The 23,721-nt window shown below is 40.3% G+C and overlaps 2 protein-coding genes across 4 annotated transcripts in view; one reads left to right on the top strand and one right to left on the bottom strand.

Moving 5' to 3' along the window:
• Nucleotides 1-1,338: 1,338 nt before the first annotated feature.
• The window catches only part of lmtk3.L (lemur tyrosine kinase 3 L homeolog), a 42,462-nt gene continuing 20,079 nt past the window's right edge, over nt 1,339-23,721 (top strand). For 2 of the 3 annotated variants that reach the window (XM_041569642.1, XM_041569640.1), the window contains exons 1-6: nt 1,339-1,716; nt 2,024-2,154; nt 16,458-16,591; nt 16,961-17,111; nt 19,669-19,739; nt 21,874-21,992. In XM_041569642.1, the coding sequence (XP_041425576.1) occupies nt 2,067-2,154; nt 16,458-16,591; nt 16,961-17,111; nt 19,669-19,739; nt 21,874-21,992 (563 nt within the window). In that variant the 5' untranslated portion in view covers nt 1,339-1,716; nt 2,024-2,066. The remainder of the gene's footprint in view (nt 1,717-2,023; nt 2,155-16,457; nt 16,592-16,960; nt 17,112-19,668; nt 19,740-21,873; nt 21,993-23,721) is intronic. The other variant, XM_041569641.1, reaches the window with a different exon arrangement.
• Nucleotides 16,363-23,721, bottom strand: part of LOC108696771 (brain-specific angiogenesis inhibitor 1-associated protein 2) — a 140,417-nt gene continuing 133,058 nt past the window's right edge. Inside the window, exon 14 of the mRNA XM_041569643.1 lies at nt 16,363-16,560. Within this exon, the coding sequence (XP_041425577.1) occupies nt 16,551-16,560 (10 nt within the window). The 3' untranslated portion in view covers nt 16,363-16,550. The remainder of the gene's footprint in view (nt 16,561-23,721) is intronic.

The following is a 23,721-nucleotide window of genomic DNA, read 5'->3' as shown; positions in this document are numbered from 1 at the left end:
AAAATTAGCTTCTACGTTGTTTAACATTGTGAGATTTTACCAAGGAAGTTTTCTGAACAAGGTTATCCTTTTGAGAACTCAACTGTATCATCTGCCTGTGTGTATACAAACATTGTACTAATAATACTCCACGTATGGGATCTCTTACCCAGAATACTCGGGACCTGGGGCTTTCCAGATAAGGGATCTTTCTGTAATTTGGATCTTCATATCTGAAGTCTACTAGAAAATCATGTTAATATTAAATAAACCCAATAGGCTGGTTTTGCTTCTAATAAGGATTAATTATATCTTAGTTGGGATCAAGTACAAGCTACTGTTTTATTATTACAGAAAAAAAAGGAAATCATTTTTTAAAGTTTCGATTATTTGGATAAAATGGAGTCTATGGAAGAAGGCCTTCTCGTAATTCGGAGCTTTCTGGATAATGGGTTTCCGGATAATGAATCCCACACCTGTAGTTACCCCACTATCTATAACCTACACTTAGATTAAATCATTAAGGTGCATATCCAGCCGGCAACTAGTCTCTTTGTCACTATATGAAAAGATAGCATATATGTGACTGGTGATTTACTAACATAGCCGCTATACTTGGATTATTTGATTAAAATAGAGTCTGTGGGATACGACCTTCCTGTAATTCAGAGCTTTCTGGATAATGGGTTTCCGATCCCATACCCTTACAAGCACACTATATCCTGCATCCTTATGATGTTGCCATGGGGCAGCTAATAAACCCGTAATATTACAGACGAGATGAGCATGATAGCAATAGTTTTGCCCGGTGTAGCACAGCTTAGCAGACAAGAGACTTAACTTGTTATGATGTTTATACGGGCACCGAAATCCAAAGATCAATAGGCTGCATTTGCATCACTAATGGAACCTGCAATGGACCTGTTAGTACTAAAGACGGGAGGTCGGAATTGACATTGTCAATAACACGGTTGTATCTGTACAAGAAACACTGCCGGTTCCCCCTGTGACTTGTGTGTCTTTTAATTGCACAATGATCATTCCCTTTCCCCAGGTTGGAGAGGGGCCACGTGAAGTGTCTGCTGATTTCTCATCCCTTCTCATTCTCTCCCAGTCCTCTCATCACAATGGAGGTTACGTGTGCTCTGCCTGCCACCAAATTAGCTTCAGCCCCACTCCTGCAGTTCCACGGCTGCTGCTGCTGAGGCTGAGGCTGCTACCACCAAGGTCTCCATGACGACACTGTCACCCCTCCTCTCTACAGCATCTTCTATTCTAGGCATTCTAAAAGACAGCCTTGGAAGCCAATCAGGAACCCCCGCATCTAAAGGCAAGTAGGCGGGAGGATAGGAGGGTCGCCTACCCATCACATAGGAGGGGGGGTCTTGCAACATACAGAGAAGAAAAATACCCATCTGAGCCTCATCATATTTTTTTATACATACATAGATATTATTTTTATAACTCAGACGCGCGCCTATGCCTATATAAATATGATCATGTGTATTTATATATCATAGAGTGGGTTCTTCTTTATTCAGTATTAACACTGAATAACAGCATCACGTTTTCCCCAGATAAGCGGCAAGGATTTTGCTGGTAGCCTCTGTGCCTACACTCTTGCTTGTGGCTATTTTTTTCTGGATATTCTTCAGACAATCTGGGCTTTGCCCCCCTACACGCCATTAGACCTGGGACTCTGCATTCTGCAATGCTTTCATGCCAATGGGGATGCAGGTAAGACAGGGCAGGTAGAGGCCTCATTACTCTCTATCGTTTATTCGCTGGGAGGGTTGCAAACAGCCACAACAGGGGGCAAAGGTATTTTTTTTTTTTTTTATAAATATAGACACCATGGATCAAGTATTATCTCAATGGCTTTCCTCGCTGCTTTGCCAGGGAGACACAATAGATTTATTTTTATGCTGGGCTTGCTATTTCATTTTATTGTGATTATTTTCTGTATCAGTATGTAACATTTCGACTCCGACGTGCAATGCCGTCTATTTATCTCTTTCTTTTCTTTCCCCTGCCTGTGATGTAGCAGAGTCTGATCTCTCCAGAGCTACAGAATTTGCCTCCCTAAGATGCTCAGACTGGACCCCTTATTTATCCTGGTGGTTTCCATGTCGTATTTCAATCCTGAAAAGGCCTTGGCAGCCCCGGCAGAAAATGGTAAGCCCACCGTCTTGTTTATTTCACCCCCCCCCACTCTAACCCCCCCCCCCCCCGGGTGCCATTCTGTCACCTGGATTTTAATCTGTACAGGAGCAAGTGTCCCATTGTGTCCAATATCCTTCCCTGTGCAAACATTACATTGCCAGCATCCCATCTGCAGCATTTGCCTTTTCCCCCTTCTTCTACCCATGAAATCTTTTGTTCGAGTGTCCTTCGAGACTCGCACCAAAGAAAAAAATGCCTAATTAAGATTTTTGGCCTGACTGAGGTATCCTTTGGGCTTGCAGAAATGTCGCCAGTTAAATAAGTTCACGTTGCAACTAGAACAGCGCACATGGGGCTGGGTACTGTGGGTGTTGCAGTTTTTATATATATATATATATATATATATATATATATATATATATATATATATATATATATATATATATATATATATATATATATATATATGGGATCCGTTATCAGGAAACTCGTTATTCAGAAAGCTCCAAATTATGGAATGGCCATCTCCCATAGACTCTGTTTTATCCAAATAATCCTGATTTTTAAAAATGATTTCCCTTTTCTCTGTAATAATAAAACAGTAGCTTGTACTTGATCCCAACTAAGATATAATTAATCCCTATTGGAAGAAAAAGCAGCCTATTGAGTTTATTTAATGTTAATTTTTCTGGTAGACTTAAGGTATGAAGATCCAAATTATGGAAAAACCCAGGTCCCAAGCATTCTATATATATATATATATATAAAAAAAAAGATGATTCACACCAGGATTTATCTTAAAAAAGATAACTTACTTATTTGATCAATGTTTTCGTCCTCAAAAGGGACCTTTATCCCTGGTGAGGACCGAAACCTTGATCAAATAAATAAGTCGTTTTTTAAGATAAATCCTGGTGTGCATCAGCTTTTTTTACAAGTGGATATTCAGTTACTGAACTGTATATAACTCTTTAAGTGTGTGCCTAAGCCTTCCAATGTGTATATATATATATAAATATATATATATATATATATATATATATATATATATATATATATATATATATATATATATATATATATATATATATATATCCTATGATAAAGGTCCTAACAAGGACCAACATGTGTATCTGAATAAAAGTTGAAGATTTTCATAAATGGAAGTGCTGGTCCTGGGATGACTCATTCCTAAACCTAATTATGTATAAATATATATAGAGAGAGAGAGAGAGAGAGAGCTATAGAAAGCAATAGATATATACAGAACTCCAAGCAGCCCCCGTTAGTCTTTAAAGCATTCTAGGAGCTATCTCTTCCACAGCAGCAGAGCCTCTGTTTGAATATGCCTGAGATGCGCAATAGGTGGCAACAGGATGCTATTAAACAGGGCCGCAACAAGGGGTAGGCAGAGTAGGCACTCGCCTAGGGTGCACATGCTGTGGGGGTGCCAGGCACGTACCTCCTCTCCACGTGCCCTCCTCTCTGAAGGTATGTTTTATACACCTGTGTATTTGCGCATCAATTCGCACATGCACGCCGCATGCATCAATTCATGCATGTGCACCACGAGTGCCATTCCACGCATGCACACAACTAGCCAGCGCTGCGACCGGCCAGGTTGCCTAGGGCGCCTGTACGGCCTGGCCCGGCCTGGCCCGACTCTGCTATTAAACTACAACTCCCAGCAGCTCCAAACCTGCCTCTGTAACTGAACTACCAAGGATATTGCTGCTGTATAGCAGTGATTGGGAACGTGCTAAAGCAAATTGGATTGTAAGCTCCACTGTTCCAGAGAATGATCCTGGCAAAGCCCTGTGCAATATCTATATAAATTCAGGATAATAATGAGCTAAATGTGTCTTAGAGCTGTGCTTGTTTAACGGTCACTGGTTATTGACCTGCTGGTTCCAGACACATTTTATTGCTGTGACATGTCCTGCGTACAGTGTCCTTAAGAAGTTTAATCCAACCTGGGTTGTAAATATTGATAAGCAGCAGAATCAGGAGAAAATAGAGGGAACCCCATCCAGCAATAATGAAAAGGCTCAGTTACTTGGGCAAAATGTGTGCTCGCTTCTCGGCGTGAGCTAATTCCCCCATGAGATGCTTAGTGTTTACCTCAAAAGCTCCCAGGGGTAGATCTGGGTTTAAATGCGCTGCTGATCTACAGACAGTAGTAACAAAACATGAGATGGTGGGTGAGTCATGTACCGGAATAATTCATGGAACCTTAACGTGAGCTTGTGGAATGGACTTGATGTATGTATGGATGTATGTTCTTTAACATAAATATATTTTTGGTTTTCCTTTTTGTAAATCCTATTGTACCCTTCTTATGATGTTTGCTGCTCTACGACCTAGATGTTCAACTATAACTTTCAGCAGGCAGCTACTAGTGGCTATAGCCAGTGACATAACTAGATGTTACTGGGCCCCACAGCAAATTCAATTTGGGGCCCCAAAATATTGGTAAAATGACCTATTGCACCAAGATATATTAAAGTTGAATTTTGGCCTTTCTGGGCCCCTTACACTCCTGGGCCCCCCCCCCCGCAACCGCAGAGCCGCCTTCCTCTGTAGCCTAGCTATGCCTGAGGCCAGAGTTATTTTGTAGGCCCTATTCCTTTAGAGTTAAAGGTTATGGGGTACCATACACAAAAGTGTATTTATCAAAGGTTTCCTAACTTTACAACCTGGTGTCTGACCGTATTCTCTCAAGGAAAATCTGTCCATCAGGAGGAGTGGTGCCAGGAGAGATGTGTGCTGGTTCTGTCACAGTCAGATTGTCATTACTGTCAATTAGGATTGATAGGGAGGCACTAGGCCCAGCACTGGTATCCAGGTACTATTTGTAATTTCTAATTGTATGTTAGTCCCACGTGTTCATTATGACACATTTAGTAAGGTCAATGTAACATGCAGAAATATTGTTGCAATTGGTCACACTCTGGAGACTAATTTGCATCCTAAGCATAAATCTGTTCCAAGTGCAAATGGTACCATAAAATGAATGCAATGTTTTTTAAGAGGTGTCCCCAGTGTTTGACTGGGCTTCCTAGGGCCCCCAAGCAAACTCGAGATCCCAGGCCCACTATCATAAGAATTAGACAGAGAAATGTTAGACAGAATATATGTTTATGGTAAAACGAAGAAAAAGGCAGATGGGGCTTGTCCCAAATTAGGGCCTGCTAAGGCCAAAGCCAAATGGGCAACACTACTGCTCTAGAAGGCTAGTCTGAACCTGGTCCAGCCTATTGCTCTTCAGCTGTTCATCTGCAATCCCCAACATGACTGTTAATAGGATTCTGGGAGAAGGAAAGAAATGCAGTGTTTCTTTTGACAGGGGACTCAGAGCAGCACTACTTTGGGGGTTTACTGGTATATTTAGATGGACCTTTCTGATAAGGCTTACTTAGTTTTAACCTTTCCTTCTCCTTTAAAATGGGTATCATGGGGAAAGACCTTAAGATGGGTATATTGGGGAAAGACCTTAAGATGGGTATATCGGGGAAAGACTTCAAGATGGGTATATCGGGGAAAGACCTCAAGGTGGGTATATCGGGGAAAGACCTCAAGGTGGGTTTATTTGGGGAAAGACCTTAAGATGAGTATATTGGGGAAAGACCTTAAGATAGGTATATTGGGGAAAGACCTTAGATGAATATATTGAGGAAAGACCTCAAGGTGGGTATATCAGGGAAAGATCTGCTGGTTTACATGAGGGACCAGCTTAACTCATCTTCTAAGGGCTACAAGTAATTGATAAGGTGTCACTGGAGTCACACTTAAGCCTCCCTCATTCTAGGGAAGTAACCACAGACCTTTTATCTGCCGCAATCCTCTTTCTCACATGCGGAACATTGATTGACTTGTTTGGTGAGTGGATCTTCTGCCCACCAAGGTGGTGGCTTAAGACATCTGATAGATCATATGGCCTCTGGGCCAAAGATTAGTACACATAGCGGCCCCTACAGTTTGTTGCAGCCATCGCCCAGTAAGATTTTCCAACCTTCCCGATTGACAGTGGAGCCCATAGTTTTGGCCATATAAATGGGGCAGGAGTAGAAGAATAAGAATCTAGTGTTGTCCTATATACAGCTTTATTAGCATTAAGGAACAAGTGCCCCTTTAAAATATTTTCCTAAAAGCTTTCACACTTTGGTCATGAAGAACAAACGGCTTCTTCCAGGGCCCCCCGTCTCAGCCCCAAGATTCTCCTCATGGCAAACCCGATCTACCCCCCTCTGAGGACGCACATGCTCATGACCTGTACTTTTGTCAATAGGTGATGGGGGCCCACAGGTACCAGCAGGGAGCGGATATGGGTCAGCAGGACCCACAAGGGCCAGGGTTCACCTGTTTTTTTCCCAGTGTCCTTCTGACCTAGTTCAGCCCTGCCTACTTCCACCTAGACACCACTGTTATGCCCCTCGATGTTTATTCCCCAAAACAGATTGTGATTATTCTAGTGGGAAAATGTTATATTAGGAATATTATATAGGAAGCAGCTCCACCAACAACAGGGTTCCAAATATTTAGCCTTCACCATTCTACTTTAAATTAGGATGAAAGTAATATCTGAATGGTTGCTATGGGCCCCTATGTTAGTAAATCGCCAGTCGTATTTCTGCTATGTCTCCAAATATCGCTGGAGAGTCAAAGAGACAGTCTGCCAGCTGGATATGCACCCAAATGATTTAATCTACGTGTAGGTTATAGATAGTGGTGTAACTACAGGTATGGGATCCGTTATCCGGAAACCCATTATCTCGAAAGCTCCTAATTATGCAAAGGTCTTCTCCCATGGACTCCACTTTTATAATCTAAATTTTAACAGATGATTTCCTTTTTCTCTGTAATAATAAAACAGTACCTTGTACTTGATCCCAACTAAAATACAATTAATCCTTATTGTAAACAAAACCAGCCTATTGTGCTTTAGTAGATTAAGGGCTCTTACACACGGCCGTTTTTACCTTTGCTCCTCTGCTTCGTGCTTTCTTCCGTTCAGCCGCAGGGGAGCGTAGACGCAGTCAATTAATGTGAAGGGGGCTGTACTCACACACACGCATGTAAGCGCCAAACGCAGGTTGGGACGCAGCATGTTGCATTTCACCTGCGTTCTGCACATACATGCGTCTGTATGAGTACAGCCCCCTTCACAATAATTGACTGCGTCTACTCCTGTGCTCCGAACGGTAGAAAGCAAAACGCAGGAGAGCGCAGGTAATAACGGCCAAGTGTAAGAGCCCTTAAGGTATGAAGATCCAAATTACAGAAAGATCCATTATCCAGAAAATTATGTTTACAAGATATTACAATGTAAGGTTGTAGTATTCAGCTAATACGATGGGTTTTAAGGGAACACTGGAAGGGATTCTAATAGGCCATGGCATTTTTAGCATAGATCCCGCACTGAGTCTAGAGCAGATTACTGTTCATCCCTATATTTATTGCAGCCACAAAAACCCATCAACCTTAACTATCCATGGAAATGATAATGCAGCTAATCCGGGAAGGCTGCACTTTGAGAATCCATGGCCCAGAGATGGAGCCTTTGCAACAGAACGCAAGCCATTAGTCTTGTGTAAGGACAGGGAGCTCTCAGTATTGACTTCCCCTTATTGGCAGCAGTAAATCAATCCGCTTCCATTCACAAAACCGCCAATAAAGCTGATAAGGAAATCTATTTCACATGCTGCTTATTTTTATTGTGTTTTATTTCATCGGAGCATTACAAATACCCTTGTTAGAGGCTCCTAAAATGGCTGAATGAATGAATGAATTTCAAAAAGAAAGAAAGCTTTAAATATTCTGCATTATTCATTAGAATTAGTCTGAATTTAAGGGAAAACTAATGCTTAAAAAGGAAGTAGGCTGGAAATGCTGTACATTTTGTTCTGAAGTTTATGCAACAGACAAAGGATTTGCACTTAGTAAGTCCCCATTATTTTCTGCTGATTCGCTGCACATGCTCTGGGCGGCTGTCACTTACCTGAGTAGGGGCCGACTCACAATATACTGTATATTTAGATTATAAAACTAATGAAACAAGGCTGATTAGTAATTCGTTTAGATTCTCATTACATGACAGCTAAGAAACAACTTCATTCTGCTTTAGAGTTTAATAATCAGCCCTGTAGCATCAGTTTATATTACAGACCAACCTCATTTTCTGCAGGATAATTAGTGACGACCCCTAAGCTTAGCTTCTCAACAGCTGCTCAGAGCCCACTGAGCATGTGAGTGTCACAGACACTCCTAACAAAATCCAAGATGGGGAGCTCCTGTGAACATTTTGAAGGCCTGAATCGTTAGTGTTATAGAGATGCTGAAAGTTTAACCTGGTACAATGAGTTCAGTTCAGGAATGGGATTGATTATCTGGAAACTAGAAAGCTCAGAATTACGAAAATACCGTCTTCCAAAGACTCAATTGTATAAAAATAAATTACTCCCTTTTTCTCTGTAATAATAAAGCAGTACCTTGTACTTGATCCCAATTAAGATATAATTATCCTTAATGTAAGCAAAACCAGCTTATTGGGTTTATTTAATGTTTACATGATTTTCTAGTACAGGTATAGAACCTGTTTTCTGGAATGCTTGGGACCTGGGGTTTTCTGGATAATGGATCTTTCCATAATATGGATCTTCCTGGATAGTCTACTAGAAAATCATGAAAACATGAAATAAACCCAATAGGCTGGTTTTGCTTCCAATAAGGATTAATTATATCTTAGTTGGGATCAAGTACAAGCTACTGTTTTATTATTACACTGAAAAAAGAAATCATTTTCAAAAATGTGGATTATTTGGATAAAATGGAGTCGGTGGGAGACAACCTTTCCATAATTCAGGGCTTTCTGGATAATGGGTTTCCAGATAACAGATCCCATTCCTGTAGTATGAAGACATAGAAAGATCTGTTATCCGGAACACTCCAAGTTCCAAGCATTCTGGATAACAGATCCCATTCCTGTATATAAACGACAGCATTTCTAATCATTTTCAGTTTTAGGGTTTAGTTTCCTATTTAAATTATGCTTATATAATTCAACAGTTTTAAAGGTGACATTCAGAAAAAGCATGTATAGCAGGTGCAATATTTCAGAAATGTTTATGTTGCCTTTAAAATGACTAAATATCAGAACAAGTTTCCTCCCATAAATACAACATCATTTACACCCTAATTGGGCCACTGTTAGTACATGGTTATCACTAAATCGGTCTGCTACATATGCCTACTTTTAATCCATCACTAATTTGTAAATTGATTTAGTTTTCCAGTGCCACCTTGGCTTTTTAATTTTTAAAAACCAATGGAGGTGGTTCGGTTCCCCTTTAATATCTACTTGGTAGCTCAGAGGTTAAAGGATAAGTAAACCTTTAAAATAAGTGAATGTAAAATTGATTTTGTGCTATTCTAAGCACTTTTGTCATTTACATTCATTATTTATTTTATTTTTATTCCGAGTTATTAAGGGATACATGTGCTGTTAATATGAATGACTTTTGTTCCAACACAGGGTCGGACTGGGGGGCAGCTGGTTCAGTCCAGTCCGACCCTGTTCCAACAGCGCCACCTGCTGGTCAGTTTCTGACCAGTCTGACCACCAAGTAGTCAAGGAAGTTGTCAGGAGAAAGAAAGAGGCTGCTCTGATCACCTTATATAACTCCTTGTACTTCAATGGGTGATTGAATGTTGCTATTTAGCATGACGTTGGCTTTATTATACTATTGTCTTTTGGTGAAAAATGCTAACTGAGCCAACTCACAGTCTATTACCATTATTAGCTTGGATGTGTGATTGACAGTACAAGTACACATTGAATTAGACTACCTGTGTTACCTACACATACATCTATGATAAAGCAGTGGCTGGTGCGAAATGCGTTTGGCAATTAACCCGTCTTTGTCTCTTCTGTCCCATTGCAAAATAATTAAAGTATTGATTTTACTGCACCCAGTGGTGACCAAAAGCACTAATTCGATGAGAAAATCAATTCCATTCGGGTGGGGCGATTCTATGTGCAAAGGCTGATGTACCTTAGATTCTCTTGGACTATAGACAATGCCATTGTTATTGTCAGACAGAGCACAGTGATTTCATTGTAGTATTCACAAATACATATGGGGAAATTCTACCCTTTTATGTGAATGTGGTCATTAATGCACCAGTAGAGCTGGTTGAGTAGAATGGCATTGGAATTCGGGTTGCCACCTTTTCTGGGAAAAAATACCGGCCTTCCTATATATTTATCTTTTTTCCCTATTGATAACATTGGGATCAGTCATCATTTCTACCGGCCAGGCCATTAAAATACCGACCAGTTGGCAACCCTAATTGGAATACAGGTGCCAATGAGAACTTGAGCACTAAGGGGACCACAAAAGTACACAGATAGATAGGTAGAAAGAGAGAGAGAGAGAGAGAGAGAGAGAGAGAGAGAGAGAGAGATATGATGATAGATAGATAGATAGATAGATAGATAGATAGATAGATAGATAGATAGATAGATAGATAGATAGATAGATAGATAGATAGATAGATAGATACATAGATACATAGATAGATACATAGATAGATAGATAGATAGATAGATAGATGATACATAGATAGATAGATACATAGATAGATAGATAGATGGATAGATAGATAGATAGATAGATAGATAGAAATGTGAAATGTGAAATGTGTCGGACAATTATATAGATAGGCTATTAGATAGATGATAGATAGACATAGATAGATAAAGAGAGAGAGAGAGAGAGAGAGAGAGAGAGAAAGAAAGAGAGAGAGAGATGATAGATAGATGATAGATAGATAGATAGATAGATAGATAGATAGATAGATAGAAAGAAATGTGTCGGACAATTATACAATTATATAGATAGGCAGCATGCATCCAAATTAACAAATTAAATGTATTCAATAGATATCTGCAGGCGTGAAGAGAAAAACCTTTATCATAAGAGCCATCTGTATCCTTTATTGCCATTTTTCAGGACTTCACAGGTGCAAGTACATCAGTTAACACAGAATGTGCTGAGTTTCAGGCAAAGGTGCTATATTGCACCAGGGCAGTTGCCAGTAGCAACTAGTCCGATCATTGCTTTCACTTTTCTTGCACTTGACTTTTGTGGCCTGCTTTTTTGAATCTGAGTAATTTAGCTCCGATGTCAATAAATAGTGATGAGCGAATCTGTTCTGTCTCGCTTCGCCCAAAAATTTGCAAAAATATGCGAAAATTCATGAAACGGAGGAGAAATTCGCAAAACACATTAGCGTCTATAGGCAACTTTTTTGTCGCGGTGACTTTTTATGAAAATTTTTTTCATGGCACCTTTTTTTTTGCTTTTTGGCTACCAAACAAAAAACTTTTTTTTTTTTTACTTTTAAAACTTGTTGACTGTGTTAAGCAATGTTTTGTTTCAAAATTTGCAAACAATTGTCATAATTTGCTGAATTGCATTGGAGTCAATGAGAAGGCAACATCACATGCAGTATTTGCTCAGTATACTGCTACACAAATGCCCTACATGTCCTGTGCAAAAGAGCTTACAATCTAAAGCGGAAGGGAATGAAACATAAGAGGAGGGAGAGGGCAAAATCACTGGCAACTACACTGGCAACCATGTAGAAGGTCAGGAGAGAGCTTGGATGCAAGAACTTTTGCATACAATATGCACTCTCCATTGTGTCCATCTCAGGGCACCCGTACTTCCAAGTGTCCCGATTTAAAGATGAAGGTTGCGGGCATGCACTTTTGTATTGGTAGCCATTATGCATGCACGCTAGCATAAGAACATGTCTTTTTCAATCTAAAAGTCAGAATTCTTGATGAAATTAAAATAGCAATAGTTCTGTTTAAAGATGATATTTGCTTATAGAGGCAAATGTAATTAACCTTTTCTATGACCTTTTCTAAGCTCAGAGGGGATATTAATCCCCAAGCATACTGCCTTGTGTTCATAAATCATAATATGAGTGGCTCAGTAGATATAGGACATGTTCAGTTGGAGCATGTCTGGATCATCATATACTGGCAAACAAAAGACAATCTTTCAGCCTCTCTCATAGGAGGAGTGTCGGGCCTTGTCAGTTAAATAAATACTGCTTAATGCAAGTGATCCCCCAATTAGTAGCTTGCGAGCAACAAGTTGTTCACCAACCCCTTGGATGTTGCTCCAGTGGCCTCAAAGCAGGAGTTATTTTTGAATTCCCAACTTGGAGGCAAGTTTTAATTGCATAAAACCAGATGTACTGCCAAACAGAGCCTCCTGTAGGCTGCCAGTCCACATAGGGGCTACCAAATAGCCAATCACAGCCCTTATTTGGCACCAACAGGAATTTCTTTCATGCTTGCGTTGCTCCCCAACTCTTTTTACATTTGAATGTGGTTCAGGAATAAAGAAGTTTGGGAACCCCTGGCTTAATGCAAGAGACAGTATTACAATTGTGGAAAATTGGCCACCACTGATGTTATGTCCCTGTCCTACCCAGTTACAACCCCAGCCACACCGATAATTGCCTGACAAGCGGGTGCACTTGTGCTGGCAGGTGAATGCCAAAAAAACTGAATGGGGGCTATTCTGAGCACTCTGTTCCCTGCCCACAGTGGTACTGATAGTTGTAGAGAACACAATACTCAGAAGCAACCCATGTTAATTTGCATTAAGGGATCATTTAGATGATTTGCAGCTCTCCAAACAGCCCTATCCAGGCACAATGAGCATTTATCCTGAAGGGTTTACAATCTATGTTTGATGCTTGAGTATACACCAGGCCAGTATGTCACTGGTCTGATCATTAAAATAATGCTTGATGCCAATGTTGTTACTAGAGAAAAAAAGATAAATATATAGAAGAGCAGTCATTTTGTTCCAAAAAAGGTGGCAACCCTACCCAAGGCCCATTTTTGTTAGTGGGCCAAGTGTTTTTGGATGGGAGCAAAATGTGGGCAGAGAGGGGTGTGGGCAGAACAGGAGTAGGATCTGGGATAGAGTGGGGGAGGACAGGGCATAACCTGGAGCCCATAGAAAAAATGTATCTAGTGAACCAGTCCAACACTGGCTGTTACAATGGTTGTCTATGGTTGCTAGGATTTGTAGTTCGTAATTGTTGTATTGCCTTGTGTTTAATATTCTGACTCTAATGAATGCCATTGATTATTATATGTATATGAGAGAGAGCTGCCATAAATTGACTGCAGCAGTCTATGTAAACACCAATAAAGAACACCATGCAAACCTCCCAACTCATTTGTACAGGAGATCTTTGATTCGTACAGGAAACAATGCCTTCTTATGTTGCTTCCTATTTAAGTGACATAAATGGGAGCTAAACGCTTCTTTATGAATGGAACATTCTTTCCCTTTAATCATTTTCTCCGCCTACAGAAATTCCCCAGCTATAGAAATCCCCATATCAATAATGAGCGTGGAGTCAGATTTACTATTTCTCAGCCGCTCAGATACCATCCTGAAAGCTGATCTCGTTGGAACATACTGCGAGAGATTTGTTAACAATATTTTATCGGATCAGCAGTTTTGGAATAGAAAGTCAACAAAACAGTCTAAGCAAACATGACATCTTTTTTGTCATATGCCTTCTCATTAAATTGAGTTCTTTTTAGGTGATCCATACTGGAGCAGTAACTAGACAGGAGCACAGATGGCTACTAAGATACGTAGGACATAAATAGATGCAATGGAACTAGACATAACATTCGGATATTGAGACATCAAGCTTGCTAAGGAATCAGAGATATGATATCTGATTGCTTCATACTCATCTGTGGACACAATTGGTTTACTTTCTCAGGACGTAGATCGATGGTTCCCAAACTGTGGGGCTGGACCCCTAGAGGGGTTCAGAGATTAGTTGTAAGGCAGCCTGAAGACCAGTTAGGGACATATTTGGATAAAGTCTATATGGTGTCCTAGATACTCTATGGAAGCTCATCTTGAAGGCCAAGTAGAGCAAGATCTAGGTCTATAAGGCAGATAAAGCAATCTTTTCATATTTGTAATCTTGTTATAATCTAAGTGGGGCCCTGTTCAAGTTTGTGCCTCAGAGACTGGGCTTGACCCAAAGACATAGCTGGATGGACAGAAAAAGAGTAAGAAAAAATGAATGGATATAACGACAGATACACCAAGATAGATATGGGGATTGCTTTAGCTAAACACAAAAAACTGGCACCTTCTTATTCCAACTATGGCTCCTGTGTGTTCACAGAACCATGTCTTTAGGTTTTGAAAACCACAGCACTGAGCAACTGATGGGTCAATTTCAGGCAATTGCTATAGTTATTGTTATAACACTGACATAGGGCACTTCATTTGCTCTTCTATACCTTTTTATCACTGTCCTGCCCAAGCAAGTACTGAGGCTCTGATACCTTTCCTTAAAATCCATTGGGATGCCTACAGTTGTATGACCTGTGTATCCTCACTACCTTAGGAGATGAGGAGCTTAGTATACTGAGCTTGTCATGACGACTGCAGTGTAATAACTCATGGTCAAGGGCTTTCATGTCCTTCAGCTGCATTGGAGAAGGTGTGTCATTTGAAAATAAGTGTGTCAAAAAAAAGGTGACATTAGTGTATACGACCGGAGGGCATAGTGAAAAGTGGTTGATACAGTAGGTACAGCATTTGGCTGCGTAATTAACATCCAGTTGACATATGTAGTCATTACTGATCTTTTTTGGTCATTGCTTTTACAGAAAATGCATATACGGTCTTGCGCAAATCTTGTACTTGTATAAAATAAAGATCGTCTTATAAAATGTAAGCAGTTCATTCATACATTCTGGCCCCAAGCCAACGCATATTGAATAAAGTGGTGTTATTCCCATGGCATTGTTAATTATTTCTTTTCAGACGGTGGTCAGAACCTGTCTAGTGAGGAACTGGGCCACATACTGATTCCCAGTATAGAACAAGGTGGAGCAATCGGCCCTGGTCATTGTATACTAAACACCTAAAACCTGCTCTGCAATGTCACTTTGTCACAGTTCTTGCAAACTGGCAACCACAATGTCACCTAAATTGCACTTATCTAGCGAGTTAGAGATAGTCATTTTATGTAGACCTTAAGGCTTGTTATAGACAGTCTGTTTGATGTTAGTTGCTATAGTAATGAAGAATTATCACTGTTTTCATTGTGGTGGCTTACATAATTTTAAACATTTTGCAGATAAAAATCTTTATGGAGCTTGCTCAATTCTTCTATTCACCATCATACTGGTATAAAGAGGGACTGTGTCACTTTAGTTCTTCATACGAGGGGTTGGATTTGTTTTTTGTAATAGACAGTAATGTGCATCAATATAGATAAACTCTCATTCTGAACTGGGTGGTATGGCTTCATCATTATGAAGTGATTCAATGAGTGGATCATTTTATTTGTGTGTCTTTCAGGATGTTAACTCTTTCCTCCTCCTATTGCATCCTACTGTAATCCATGGGTTCCGCTAGTTTAGCTAAGCTTGCAAAGTAATTATTGCTCCAAAGTGGCATCCCAATGGAACTGCTGTTTAATGCAAAATAGTGTGTGAGGCCTTCTTGCTATAATGTAAATTCTATATTTGCCTAGAGGTGACTAACACTCCCTGGCCTCCTTGTTGGAGCCTCTGGCTGCTCTACTAACAACCCTGATCCTGCTTCTCACTCATAGAGTGAGTTATTACCAATCTTCCTAGTAATTACTACTCTGCACCAGGCCCTTTAGAACACCATCTGCTTCACCAAGTGGGGACCAAAAGAAACAGAACGTGTCATTGGCTTCCCCTTTTAAAGATTAGGGAACCCTGACCAATTAATGAAATGCCACGGAAATACTTCAACCAAGGAAGGGGAAACAATCCCCCCTCCCAACTATAAAACAGGACCATCTTATAGCTGCCCAAAACCCTCCTAAAGGACTACATGAAATATAATTTGGCAGAACCTTACTATGCTACATTACCATATACAGAAAAAAGTGAGGGATATGAGGGGGTGCCAAATAAATTGACCAACCATATCAACCAGATAAAAGTTTTAATATAATTACATAAACTGAAATAGGCAATATGCAAAAGTAACTAATAAAAAAACAGATTTTTAGAAAATATGTTTTACTGAAATCTTCCTTGGCTTCTCTTTTACTTGTATGTGAAGCAAGGAGAACACTGATCAAGGGTTTGAGAAACACTGATCAAGAGTATCCTTGATCAGCCCGTTACATTCCTTATGTGCATTCGCTTTCACGCTAGCTAAATTGTCTCCATTACTTTTTTTTTATCCTAAATGTCCTTTCAGATGGATCCTCTCAAGGGCGTGTTCCTCTTGCTCCACCATACGCCGTGGTCCTTATTTCCTGCTCAGGACTCTTGGCCTTCATCTTCCTGCTACTCACATGCCTCTGTTGCAAGAAAGGAGATGTGGGATTTAAGGTATAGACTTTGACAGTCCATCATGGCGCTAATATAGTATGGGTAATGTTGAAAGTGGATATATAATGAAACACAGTTTTTTTATACTTTTTACACCCAAATAAATCTAAGTTTGCACTAGAAACACCTTAAAAGAATTCATTTGGTAACGTTGTCATAGGGTAAACATATCAAAGCCTATGGAGCTTCCCCATAGTGAGGATGTGGGCCACACATGAAATTATTCCCCATTTATAAAGACATTGTTAATCATACATATACACATACTATATAGATAGAAAACATTTTATATAGGAAAGGTGTTGGAGCATACAGGTCTTCAGTAAAGCTTCTATGAGACCTCCATAGGTTATTTCTCCTTTTTTTTAGGAATTTGAGAATCCTGATGGAGAGGAGTTTTCAGGAGAATACACCCCACCAGCTGAAGAGACCTCCTCTTCACAGTCCATCCCTGATGTATACATTCTGCCTCTGTCAGAGGTCTCTTTGCCCGTTCCCAATACACAAGCCCCTAAAACAGGTAACTTTATAATATTTTTCAGTCATCTTTATATTTTGCTGGTAAGAAACAGTTTGTGTGCTTTAGCAAGCGTGCTATGGAATCAGGATGTTCAGGGAAACAAATGAAGTAAAGTATGTGTTGCTAAGATAGATAGTCCTCCTCAAAGACCTGTTCTTCTCCTTAGCTGCCTGTGCTGTAAGTAAAGGTATGGGACCATTAATCTGGAACCTTGGGTTTTCCGGATAAGGAATCCTTCTGTAATAAAAAAAAGTAGATCACCAGTAGGTCTACTAAAAAATTATTTTAATATAAATGATACCCAATTAGATTGTTTTGCCTCTATTAAGGATTAATTATTTCTTGGGATCAAGGACAAGCACTATTCTATTATTACAGAGAAAAAGGAAATCATTTTTAAAATTGTGAATAATTTGATTATAATGGAGGCTATGGGAGATGACCTTCCCATAATTTGGACAATTCTGGACAACGGGTTTCCGGATAATGGATCCTATACCTGTACAACAGAATTTGGCATCATTTGATGAAAAAACATAAAATTGGCAGAAGCTGACCATAATTGGCATAGGGAATCAAGGTGCCGTTATTTGGGAACATTGCATTAGGGAGTCCATGTGCTGTCTGTGCCTAAAAAAATGGTTGTTTTTTTATAAAGCAAAGCAAGCATTGATAATTTGGCATTAAAATTAGTGAACAGAGGTCACTTTCTGCCTTCCATTGTAATGAAACTATAAAAGTGTAGATAAATAAGGCCCCCTTTGTATAATAACCATTGCAAGTATGATTTACTGGACATAATATAAGTACCCTACTTTAAATCTGAAGGCTTGACTTCTATTGTGTTGCTTTCACTTATGGTGGCATTATATTCAATTAGGCCTCACTTAATTTAAATTAATAATAATAACTAGGAATTCTAGGGGCTTTTTCTCTATTTGACACATTTGTTCAAAACACTGCTAAGGGATGGGGACAACCAACCAATTCAATTGTAAAAAGATTTTGGGAGCAACACGAGCATGAAAAAAGTCCTGAGGGCGCCAAATAATGGATGTGATTAGCTATATGCTAGTCTCTATGTAGACCCTACCGGAGACTCTGTTTGGCAGTACATCTGGTTTTATGTAACAAAACTTGCCTCCAAGCCAGGAATTAAAAAATAAGCACCTTCTTTGAGGCCACTGGGAGCAACATCCTAGGGGTTGATGAGCAACCCCAAGTTGCTAGTGAGGCACTGGATGGACATCACTGCTTTGGCCTTTAGCCTAACTACCTGACCATTAGTGAATCCGTGGGTATGTAGCAGGACATTTGGATAGACCAAACAATGAAACATCTTACTGTTTGCCTCTGCTACTTGAGCATGGGAAGCATCCGGAGAACCATATCAATCAGCAAGTCACCTTTTTATTATAGTGCATTTAATAATAAAAAGATGAATTGCTGATTGATATGGTTCTTCAGGGTGATATTGTTGCTGATATGTAAAGTTTGGAAAGTCTAGGGACGGAGTACCCAACTTTTTTTACCCTTGAGACACAAAAATTAGAGAGCAGCATAAGCATGCAAAAAGTCCCAAGGGGGTGCCAAATATGGGCTGTAATTGGCTATTGGTAGCCTATATGTAGACTGGCAGCCTACACAAGGCTCTGTTTGGCAGTAAACATGTTTTTTATGCAACTAAAGCTGTCCTTCAAATCAAAAATGTAAAAATAAGCACCTGCTTTTAGGCCACTTGGAGCAACATCCAATGGGTTTGAGAGCGACATGTTGCTCACAAGCCACTGGTTGGAAATTACTTGTCTAGCGGTACCTAACTCTGTATGAGGAACCCATTTATAATAAAAACTGGGGAAACTATCACCTACTACATCTTGCAGATACATGGAACGCATCTGCAGATCCCAAAGTTGAGAGAGCCCCTTTCCCTTGCCAGCTTTCGTATAGATCCACATGTTTTTGCCTTGAGTGGATCATGTGGATCAGAATACAAATGGCCAGATGGTCCACTGAATAGTTGCAGAAATCATTGTACTTTTCACAAAGAGACTGTCATAAATATAAAAGCTAATAACTGCACTGCCCAATTGACTCTTGATAACCAGCTGTTCTACTTACTTGAATTCAAATGCAGCACTACTGGGCAAGTCTCATCCCTCTGCTGCTGCCCAATAATCAGAGGCATTGGCTGAAGTGGGAGTCACAGATGCTTTGTTAATCATTCCTGGGGCTCAGGCTTGCTAGGATTTTAGTCCCAGAAGGCCTTGGGTAGGCATGAAATGCCTCTTTCTTTAAATAATAGCTGCTGCATTAAAATCAAAGAGCTTGGCATCACTGCCTGACTTGGATTATAAACTGCTTGGGGTGGGATTTATTTTAACAAAAGGTCATAAAATCCTGTGCTAAATAAAATGGGCTGACATAAAGAGTGAAATTGTGTGCCGACATATATCGGTCGTGTTCAGAATGCTGCATTAAAATGAATGCTGAATTCATGCGAAATTGATGGAAACGAGGCGAATGTACTTAATTTGGCTTTGTGTTTATGTGCCAGTGAAGCAAACGGGCTTTAGCCGCCAGGATCTCAGCTATCTCCAGGAGATTGGCAACGGATGGTTTGGAAAGGTGAGTATGGATTTAACAGAGCCCCGTTTCTTGCCAACCTCTTTAAAAATCATTCAGCCCTTTATCTGCGGGTTCTGCTGGGAGCTAATCTATTTCCAAACAGCTCCTGCAAGAGAATTAATGTGGTTAAACACAGTGACGACTGCTAATCCCCCCCTCGTGCATGTGACCGCCAGATACTGATTAGAATTAGCCTAGATAATGCTTTATGTAGTGACACACACACACTTTATTATGTGACTTGTGCGTTTGAGGAATGAGCAGGAGCAATAACCCCCATTCATTGGGAAGCATGCGAGCTGCGCATTTGTTTACCCAATGAACCGTGGGCATAATTCTCAGACATATTGACTGGGTCATGTGCTGTAGACGGCAGAATCAATAAAGGGAAATTGAAAAATAATTTGTGCCTTTAAAGGAGAACTAAACCCTCTCTGCATTTGGTGCGGTTCACTGTGACCATGCAACGGTTTGGATTTTTAATGATTAGCTCCTCGCACCCCTTTCATTTTCTCAATCTCCCTGTAAGCAGCTTTCACTTCTAAATTTATGGCATCGCATGCAAATGAATATGCATGAGGAAAGACTGCCTATGAGCATGTTACAAAAAGGCCAGGTTTTCCATTTGTGATTTTGCATTTTCCACCACAACAAGGGTTGCCACCTGGCCGGTATTTTACCGGCCTGGCCGGTAAAAATGATGCTTGATGCCAATGTTATTAATAGGAAAAAATGGCAAGAATATAGGAAGGCCGGTATTTTTTTTCCAGAAAAGGTGGCAACCCTAACCACAACCAATTTAAAGGGGTTGTTCATCTTTGAGTTAAATTTAAGTATGATGTAGAAGAGAGGGTTTTTGAGTTATTTAGCTTTTTATACAGCAGCTCTCCAGTTTGCAATTTCTAGGCAATTTGCTAGGGGTCCAAATTCCCCCTAGCAACCATGCATTGATTTGAACAAGAGACTGGAATATGAATAGGAGAGGCCTGAATAGAAAGATGAGTAATAAAAAGTAGCAATAACAATAAATGTGTAGCCTTAAAGAGCAGTTGTTTTTTAGATGGGGTCAGTGACCCCCGTTTGAAATGTAGAAAGAGGCAGAAGAAGAAAAAGACAAAGAAATATCAGAAAGACAAAATTAAAGGCAATTGAAAAGTTGCTTAGACTTAGCCATTGTATAACATACTAAAAGTTAACTTAAAGGTGAACCACTCCTTTAGGCATATTGCTGACCCAGATCTGGATGGATAGAGGTGCTATAACATCTGTGATGTCCATTATTTACTGGATATTGTAGGGAATCAAGGTGAATCCTTGCACATACAGCATTTTGGCCCAGTAGATGCACTGACCCGCTCAGTGAGAAAATCATATTAAAAATTTGGTCAGTTCCCATTTAGTGATGGGCGAATTTATTTGTCAGGCGCAAATTTGCGACGAATTCCCACGATTCGCTGCCGGCGAATAAATTCGCGCAACTGCTGCGAAAATTTTCCAGTGTCCATTTTTTTGGGTGAATGTGCGCCGGTGTAAAAAAACGGAAATTTCGCTGGAAATTGGCGAATTTTCGGCCCCAAATTCGCCCATCACTATTCCCATTGAAACGAATGCTTTCTCGGATAAAGTTTGCTCCATGTTTAGGAATAATGGTATTTACAGCACATAGTACATATTGGGTCAGATTCAATTAGATGAGAAAGACTTATTTCCTTATTCAATTCCAGATTTTCCCACAGAGCCAGATACCATTCAATAAGAAACATGAAAACTCTATTGAAGTCTACAGGGAAGAAGTGAATAAGAAAAAAATGCTTTATCTCCTCGAATTGAATCTTTCCCATAACATTTTATGTTGATTCATTTTTTCATTGATTTGAATATGACCCATAGTCTCTCATTCAAACCGCTGCCTGGTTTCTAGGGTAAACTAGACCCTAGCAACCAGATATTTGCTGAAACTGGTGAGTTGCTGAACCCAAAACGAAATAAAAAAATCTCAGCGTATTACTCTTTGCATCATACTAAATTCTGATTTAAAAGTGAATTAAGTTCATTAATAAAGAATGACTTCATGACTGCTTTACTCTTTGAGGCCGACAATCTCACATTCTCACAATCTCTATTCTCTCTCAAGGTGATCCTGGGTGAGATTTTCTCTGACTATACCCCAGCCCAAGTGGTAGTAAAGGAGTTACGGGTTAATGCCAGCCCTCTGGAACAAAGGAAGTTCCTGTCAGAAGCGCAGCCCTACAGGTAATTTATTTGTATAAGAGCATGGCTTGCCATGGGTTAAAAGAGAACTAAACCATTAAAATGAATGTGGCTAAAAATGGCATATTTTATATACTGAACTTATTGCACCAGCCTAAAGTTTCAGCTTGTAAATAGCAGCAATGATCCAGGACTTCAAACTTGTCACAGGGGGTCACCATCTTGGAAAGTGTCTGTGACACTCACATGCTCAGTGGGCTCTGAGCAGCTGTTGAGAAGCTAAGCTTAGGGCTCGTCACTAATTATCCAGCAGAAAATGAGCTTCCCCTGTAATATAAGCTGATGCTACAGGGCTGATTATTAAATTCTGATGCTAATTGCACTGGTTTCTGTGCTGCCATGTAGTAATTATCTGTATTAATTACTAATCAGCCTTATATTGTGACATTTCTATTCTATGTGTACTGTATATTGTGAGTGGGTCCCTAAGCTCAGTAAGTGACAGCAGCACAGAGCATGTGCAGTGAATCAGCAGAAAAGAAGATGGGGAGCTACTGGGGCATCTTTGGAGACACAGATCTTTACTTCTAAAGGGCTGTGGTTGCCTTGGGCTGGTACAGAAGCCAAAATCATAATGTACAGCATTTCTAATCTACTTTCTCCTTAAAACATCAAAGAAGAAGCAATGCAATATAAAACTATTAGGAGCTGCCCTTTTACCTTGTATTCCGAAGCCGCCCGAAGTTTCCTAGTAAGGTAACTTCGGGTGACTTCAGAAAATACAGAGCACCGATTGCCATCCAGCCGGCGATTTACATTCTAGCAAACGGGAGGCAGTTCGGGGAGATTAGTCGCTCCAAAGAAGAGGAGATTTGTTGCCGGGCGACTAATCTCCCCGAATCTGAGCGTGTGTCTCCGCCCTAATGCAGGTGGAAGTCTAGGGCTCTCTAAGGCTCCATAGGGGCTTGTTATTAACTGTAGCAAAATGTGCATCTGTTGTCGTAATCTGCGACTACAATGGTGGTGCTGCATCTGCTCAATACAGAAGCTCAAACCTACATCTGGGAAATGTTGAAAAAAAGGAACATTTAATTAGCTGCCTGATACATGATTTAAGGAACAACAATGTCCAATTTTTCAGTCCCATTTTTGATAGCTCAGCCCACAGTCTCGGATTGTTACTGAAATGTCCCGAGTTTCTCTTTGAACTCCTGCACTGAACAGCCAGAAAAAGATACAACGTTTCTAAAACTTAATTGGCTTTTGGAAGAGAGCAGTGATGTGCGGGCCGACCCGATACCCGCGGGACCCACCTTCAAATGCCGGCATTCCTGTTTTATACTCTCGCGTCTGCTCGCCCCACCCCCTTTTGTGACGTCATTGTGACGTCATCGGTGGGCGGGTCGGCACGGGTCTATAAAAGGACCCCGGGATGTGGGTGCGGGTGGGCGCGGGTCGGTGCAGGGCGGGTTAGGGTCGGGTGCGGGTCAGGGAAACCCTGATCCGCACATCACTAGAAGAGAGCCCAGAATATGTGGCAAAAACAATTGTAACAATTTAAGATAAGCAAAGAATCAATTGTAACAATTTAAGATAATCAGGTCTCTTGGGGAAACTGTGACTTGCCGCTTAAAGGGCAATTCACCTTCATTAGTAAAACTGTAATAACACATAAAACCCACAAAGTGTTCAAACTTTCATAACCTGACACATTTTGTAAAACAAACATGGTAATTAGGGGGTGTGGCCACTTAATGGGCATCGTCAAAAA

The sequence above is a fragment of the Xenopus laevis genome, chromosome 7L (assembly GCF_017654675.1).
Source record: "Xenopus laevis strain J_2021 chromosome 7L, Xenopus_laevis_v10.1, whole genome shotgun sequence".
Taxonomy (NCBI): domain Eukaryota; kingdom Metazoa; phylum Chordata; class Amphibia; order Anura; family Pipidae; genus Xenopus; species Xenopus laevis.
This window is presented reverse-complemented; position numbering and strand designations above follow the sequence as displayed.